The sequence below is a fragment of the Rhagoletis pomonella genome, unplaced genomic scaffold, assembly GCF_013731165.1.
Source record: "Rhagoletis pomonella isolate Grant_MI unplaced genomic scaffold, Rhpom_1.0 Rhpom_scaffold_00032, whole genome shotgun sequence".
NCBI classification, from domain to species: domain Eukaryota; kingdom Metazoa; phylum Arthropoda; class Insecta; order Diptera; family Tephritidae; genus Rhagoletis; species Rhagoletis pomonella.
Window position 1 is genome coordinate 81,340 of NW_023458586.1, and position 7,541 is coordinate 88,880.

At 37.9% G+C, this 7,541-nt stretch overlaps 1 protein-coding gene across 1 annotated transcript in view; it reads left to right on the top strand.

Annotated features, from left to right (window-relative positions):
* The window catches only part of LOC118749683, an 11,601-nt gene extending 6,080 nt beyond the window's left edge, over positions 1-5,521 (top strand). The window contains exon 3 of the mRNA XM_036484481.1: positions 5,350-5,521. Coding sequence (XP_036340374.1) covers positions 5,350-5,521 — 172 coding nt within the window. The remainder of the gene's footprint in view (positions 1-5,349) is intronic.
* Positions 5,522-7,541: the final 2,020 nt, after the last annotated feature.

Below are 7,541 nucleotides of genomic sequence, written 5' to 3' on the forward strand. Positions count from 1 at the left end.
TATCATATTCGTAATTAGCGACCCCGAAAACCCCCGAGTAACGAGTTTCAAGCGAATCCGATGAATTTTTCCAAAATGTGTCCTCCATATTGGTTTTCTGGGGTTATATCAAAACCCTGAACTGATGGGGTTAAATGGACCTCGGATTCGGATTCAGCGACCCCAAAAATATAAGGTACACATAGTGAGACCTTTGGGTCAGAACACAAATTTTTTTTTGTGTGGCTGTGTAATCGTTCTTTTTCTTTGCCACGATTTTATAATGCCGAATAAAACTAGATTTTTATCACTTTCCACTATGTTAACTTATAAAATGTCAAATGAAAATAGCTAATTTTGTTGCTTTTGAAGACGGTTACTTTGATGCCGATATAAAGCCGTAAGTATAAACACTAGAGCGAAATGTGTACGGTGTCAATGCGCTTTTAATTAAGTCGATTATTCTGTGCGTATAAACGTAGTATATATCTATCTCGATTCGTTTTGCCTGTTACAAACAACCGTTATGTGAACAAAGTTATAATACCCTTGTGCACAAGTGCGCTCGGATATAAAAATCTTATTGATGATCCACTTTGGTCAATATTCAAAATATGTATTGGTAATGGTAAAGGCAAAACTGCCCTGCAAAAATCGTTGGACCATGTAGTCTATTTGTGGTAAATTGGAGTACTTACAAAAGTGTTCCTCTGACATGCTGTAGCGGACCAGCTCGTGTCTCTGCGCCAGCTTATTGTTTGTTATCCGATCACTGCTCGTGTTTTAACGAAACGTGATTGAAGTTGAGCATTTGAAAGCACATTTGCATGTCTGGCTGTAGCTGAACGTGTAGAGATGCTCGCTGTTTGTTCTTAGCTCCCAGCATGTTCGGGTTCGAATGCCTCTGACAACATGTAATTTTTAATTTGTATTTGTTTTTATTAATTTCGAAAAAGCATTTGAGAAGTGAAGAACAAAAGCGTGTATAAACGAAAAAATATAACAACAATGCCATTGTTAATATGTTGGAGTAGTTTTGTGCTACTCTGATGTAATGCAGGGATGGAGTATATGGTCCTGCCCTAGGACATCGCAATGTTAATTGGACCATATTTTTTATATGAATTGTGGTTAATTTTGGAGTACTCCTTGGTCCTTAGGGAGTACTCTTTACACGCATGCATGGGGTAGTCGCGATTTTTGCAGGGTATTGCAAAAAAGAGCTGCCACGTGGCGCTGAAGTGATTACGAATAATCGCCAAGTTAGAAAAGGTGCCGTGAATGTCAGAATAAATAAACCTGTGGCACCATTGAGTATATCGAATTTTTATGTGTTACGATTGGCCCAATGTATGTGATTTTTGCCAGTATTGTTATGCCTTAAAGCTTCATTCTGAGACACCAGGGTTGAGTTGCGCAGGGGTAAATCTCAAATCACCACCGATAAATCAACCGCCAAAACCATCGCGCGCCTTTTACTGTAATAAATTCAACTAAAAAACATTATTTTCACTTAAATTGCTTTCGTGAAACTTACTTTTAAGGTATTTCGTATGTCTATGTATATTGCATTTCTGTACAACAATTATACGCATCCATTTTGAAATTGCCACCAACTATACGATAAAGTTTTTTGGACAGATTTACTATAGAACCGGATCATTGTTGCCGCCAGGGAGTGAAGAAGAAATTTATTTCGTTGTGAGATTAACCGTTCTATGAAATGTTACACAATTAGAGAATTTCAAGAACTTCATCACGGACATAACTCTTTCGTTAGGTTATTTAAGGCGGAAAACGACCACCAAACCATAATCTTAGCCGATGAGCGTGCCAATGGAAATCGTAAACGTGAATTGCTGGTGAAAATGTTAGACCAAAAAGTTTCAATAAAAAAAAATATTTTGTGCGGGACGAAGTTCGCCGGGTCTGCTAGTATTATAATATTTCATTTAAACTAATTAAGTTGAATTTTTAAAAAGGTGGCAACCCTTGTGAAAGACTTCAATATTATTCAAAACTTTAAAACTAAAGGTTTCTTAACAATATTTTGTTTGACAACCATATTATAATTCTTCAGATGGCTTGCGTATAATTAACTTAAATTTTACTTTTCGAGTAGGTGGCAAGCCTTTTCAAACTATATTTAACTACAGCTTTTTTAAGCCTCTTGACATCCATTTTTAAATATAATTTTCAAATAAATAACTCCCTTAATTGAAGTTGAATTAAATTTTTTTAAAAGGTGACAGCCTTCATCCATGAGTAGAGAATGATTTTATATACCTCCATACCAGATTCCAGTAATCTACCAAAAACATTCCCTGAGAAATGCAGTATGAAAAATTCCGTTTGTATGGGAGGTGCCACGCCCTCTTGCCTAATCGCCTATAGTTAAAGCGTGAAAGCGTAGCAAACAAACAAACTCACTTTCAGATTTATAATATTAGTAAGGATTTTTATTTTTCTCATCTCTCGGGACGTTTATTTCAAGACGAATATTATTTACGTCTTCTCATAATAATTATGTGGGACTTTTATTTATTTTCATCTCGCGGGACGTTTATTTCAAGACGGAAAGGATTTACGTCTTTTCATAATAATTATATGCGACTTTTACTTTCCTCGTCTCTCGTGGCGTTTATTTCAAGACGACAATGATTTTAGTCCCACGTTTTCTCCTAATGGAATCGGTACATGTACTGCCGATTTCACGAAATTAAACGCAAATATCTCCGAGCTCGATTATTGGAATTTGATTTGCTAACATCTGGCAACCCTTTTCATTAACTTAAAACCACGTAAAAGCAAAGCCCTTTAATTTGACACCACATTTTTGAAAATCGAACGAACGATACAGATTTGATGACATGAACAATCGTGGCGTTAAATATTTAACGCGTCGAATCTCCGAACTCAATTAAGAATTTCATTCTTTTATTTATAATTATTAGGAGAAGACGTAAATCATTTCCGTCATGAAATAAACGTCCCGAGAGACGAAAAAAAAATTAAAATCCCATATAATTATTATGAGAAGACGTAAATCATTTCCGTCTTGAAATAAACGTCCCGAGAGACGAAAAAATATAAAACTCCCATATAATTATTATGAGAAGACGAAAATAATTTCCGTCTTGAAATACACGTCCCGCGAGACGAAAAAAATAAAAGTCCCATATAATTATTATGAGATGACGAAAATAATTTAAATTTTACAATAATCGTCCCGCGAGACGAAAACAACTTTTCCATTGTTCAGTAGTAATTATAGAGCAATATTTAATTTTATTTCTTATAATCGTTATGGTCTCTGAAAAATTTTGATAACTCGTTACACTCTGTTAACACGATAAAATTCGATAAGCAGTGATAACTCGATAAACTTATAAAACATTGAAATTTCGATAAATCGATATATATTTTTGAAAATTCCATAAACTACGATTCGATGAATCGACCAATTTCGGTAGATCAATACCCTGCAGGGAAAGCTACTAGTTGTGAACTAGAATTCTACCGGTTTGCGTTTCAGACGAACTAGTTCACGTTCTATCCTTTTTCAATGTTAGCGACCGGTATTTTTAACATTGCGATGTCCTACGAGATGTCAATTGTCAGGCTATGCATCAGCATCTACTAGTATAAATACTAGTAGCATCATACCAGTTGATGAGATAGTCTGCCAATTCATGCCCCGTGAAAAGCATAAGTGTGCCTTTTTGCTCGCGACGCTCCAGCAGTCACAATGGCCGACAGAGAAGAGCACTCGCGTGGTAAGCCTGAGGTCCCAGGTTCAAATCCTGGCGCAGGTAAAATTTTTCTATTTTTTATTTTATTTTTATTTTTTATAAATTTATTTTTTTGTTTATGCTGTTTATTGTAATTTTTTAATTTAATAAAAAAAAATATTTTTGTTTAATTTCTTTGTTTTTATATTTCTTCCTAAATGTTTTTTTGCAACGCAATTAGATTTTCAAATTTGTTATTTTTTGTTATTTGTTTATAAATTGAATAAATTATTTTTACTTACATTTATTTAACTTTAAAAATCTTAACTACCTCCAAGCGGCTTCGAACCTGCGATTTCAGAACCAGAACCAGTAGTCTTCACGTGACGCCACAGCCGACATTTGTAAGAAAAGCAATTAATTGCGTTTTATTTTTGCCTTTGGCAATTCAAAGGCAGATGTCGCTGGTCGCCTAAGTTCTTCGAAATTGTCGAACTGGTAGGCACATACTAGTTAATGAACTAGTATTTTTTCTAACTGATTTGGCTTTTCACTGCAGGGTAATTATCGATAACTCTGTAAGCTGAAAGAACTCGATGCATTACGATATAAATAATGATAATTCAATAAATATTGATAACCTGATACATTTCTTTAACTTGACAAGTTTCGATAATCCCATAAATTTTTAAAGCTCGATAACTTTCCGTAAATTTCGACAATTAAGCTTCTGTATCTATAAATTTCGACAACTCAATAAACATTGATCAATTTGAATAATTCGATACGTTGCGATAACTTAATAAGCATGGATAAATTTCGATAACTCTAAACTTCGATCATTCTATAAATTTCGGTAACTTTTATGACTGAATTTATTTCGATCCCGGTCGAAAAATTTCAATTCAGTTACCCTAATTCTTATGTATTTCTCATTGTCTCCATTTTCTTCTTTAACTTCACTTTTGCCTTCTTTTTTTGTCTTCATCGTTATCGTTTATTTCTTCATATTTATCTTTATTTCAAAGTTTAGTTTCAGCAGCTTATCCAACATTAAACGGAATAGAAAAATACAATTCCTTGCTTTCAAATACTCAGTTATCTCACGAATCAAATTTGGCCAAACCAAATACATAGCGTGTAACGTGATTGAAAACTACTTCAATTTTATGGGCAGATTGAGAACTAAGTTTGCTGTAAATACATTCAGGATAACAGATTATAGGTAAAATCAAGTTGTATTGCAAGTTTTCTCCTGATGTCGACCGGCGTAAAGCATGAAGACATTCTTAAATTACGTAGAGTGATAAAAACTTTGATTATTATGAAGTTTACGTGATCATCACAGGAAAGACTAGAATTAATTACAAAACCAAGGTTCGTCACTTTAGATACAAATTTAAGACACTTATTATTAACATATAGGTTAGGTATGGCCGAGAAGGCAATGCGACGTTTAGAAATGGGTAACACATATACAGAAAGTGGTGAGCAAATCCAAAAAGTTCAATCCACCATCAACAATTGCCTCTCAACCCACTTAGCACAAGGAATCCCGACCAGCAATTGGGACCCCATCCTTGTATATTTATGTTCTTCAAAACTGCCCTGTGAAACTCTGTCTCTATGTCTATTTCAGGCTGAAAACAGTCACCTTTGGCGTCAATTGCGCTCCCTATCTTGCAATCCGTATGCTTTATCAGTTAGCGCAGGATTGTCAAGATGAATTCCCGCTCGCCAACAATATCCTCCTACGTGAAACATACGTGGACGATATTCTCTCAGGCGGCACAATATATAGTCCACAATAAGATCATTAACCCAAGTTAACGACGCCCTAAAATCTGCAGGCTTCCCACTACGAAAAATCACCTCAAATCACCCAAAAAACCTGGAATTAGCCCCTGATTCCGAGGTCCTTGATGTTGATTTTCTCCAGTTTAAGGACACTAATAATAATAACAATAGATTGGCGCTTACACAAATGTTAGTGTTTGGCCGAGCTTCTCCTCCGATTTGTGGCGTGCGCTTTGATATTGTCACACAAAAGGGAGGGACCTACAGTTTTACGCCGACTCCGAACGGCGATTGTATTTTTATGAGAAGCTGTTTTTCATGGCAGAAATACACTCGGAGGTTGGCATTGACTGCCGAGGGGCGTCCGCCTTTTTTCTACATTTTTTGCGATGTTGCTTTGACCAGGGTTTGAACCCCGATCCTGCGGAGTGGAAGCGCGCACTGCTTACCACAACACCACAGCGGCCGACAAGGCCACTAGCTCTACAAAAACTCTAGGTATAAAATGGAACGCACTCACGGATTCCTTCTTCTACACATACGATCCTCTATCCGCGGCTAACTCAAGGACAAAGCGGCAAATATTATCGGCGGTAGCGAAACTGTTTCATCGGGAGGATGGCTAATGCCAATAATGATTTCCGCAAAAGTGCTTCTGCAGCAACTATGGATGGAAGGAACGGAATGGGACGAGCATGTAAAACCCGGCGCTTATCACAAATGGAGTATGCTGCGCGAGAATTACCCGCGATTAATAAGATTATCACTCCCCGTCGGGTGCAATTCTCTCCAACGCAAGCTGTTCAGATGCATGGATTCTCAGATGCCTCTGAAAAGGCGTATTGTGCTTGCGTCTATCTCCGAGTGCAACATGACGAAAACTCCTTCTCGTCACATCTGCTCGCAGCAAAAAGTAAAGTGGCCCCTCTGCAAACGGTAAGCTTACCTAAGCTCGAACTATGCGAAGCAGTGCTGCTCTCGAAATTAGTGAGTGAACTTTGCTCCCAACTAGATCTACCAGCTCATGACCTATATCTCTGGTCCGATTCATCCATTGTGTTGGCACGGTTGGAAAAACCACCACATACGCGGAAAACTTACGTCGCTAACAGAATTTCCCTAATCCTGCAAAATGTGAGCAATGATACCTGGCGACATGTCTCGAGTGGAGATAACCCAGCTGATCTTGGTACACGCGGAGGTCAACCCCATGACCTTGCTACGTGCTCTTTATGGTGGAAAGGCCCAGAGTGGCTACGAAATCCCCCCACATTGTGGCCAAAAATACCCTCTCCGCACTCCTCCCCTTCAGAACAACGCCGTATTGAATAGCTCCATATGGTCGAGCACTTCGATATTCTGGGCCGTTTCTTTTCCTTGTCCCGCGCCTTGCGAGTAATGGCGTTCATTTATCGATTCGTCAACAAATCGCAAAAATGCGCAGTTCCTGCTTCACTTTGACCCATGACGGAATAACCGAAGCGAAAAAACGTATCATCGCACAAACTCAGCTTATGTACTACGCAGATGAGATTCGATCACTTACCGCATCTAGACCCATCAGAAAAAAAAGCACTCTGCTTACATTGAACCAGATGCTGGATAGATCAGGGATCATACGGGTGAACGGTCGATTAACTTATGCAGCGCTTATCTATAATGAGCGCCACCCGATCATAATCCCAGAAAACTCACAGCTCTGTGCTCTACTGCTCGATTTCCTGCATACAACTCTTCTCCATGCTGACAAACAATTAATGATTCGAACGGTGCAGCAAGAATATTATATCCCAAGGCTGAAACAAAAGATAAAAAAATGCATCTTTCAGTGTAAGGTCTGCACAATCTATAAACAAAAGATGCATTCACGGGTCATGGCCGCGCTCCCACCTGAACGATCCACCTACACACTCCATTTTCATACCACAGGTGTTGACTTTGCTGGACCATTTCTTGTAAAAACATTTACCCTCCGACGAGCTCCTCACGCAAAGTCGTATATGTGTGTATTTGTATGCTTCTCTACTAAAGCAG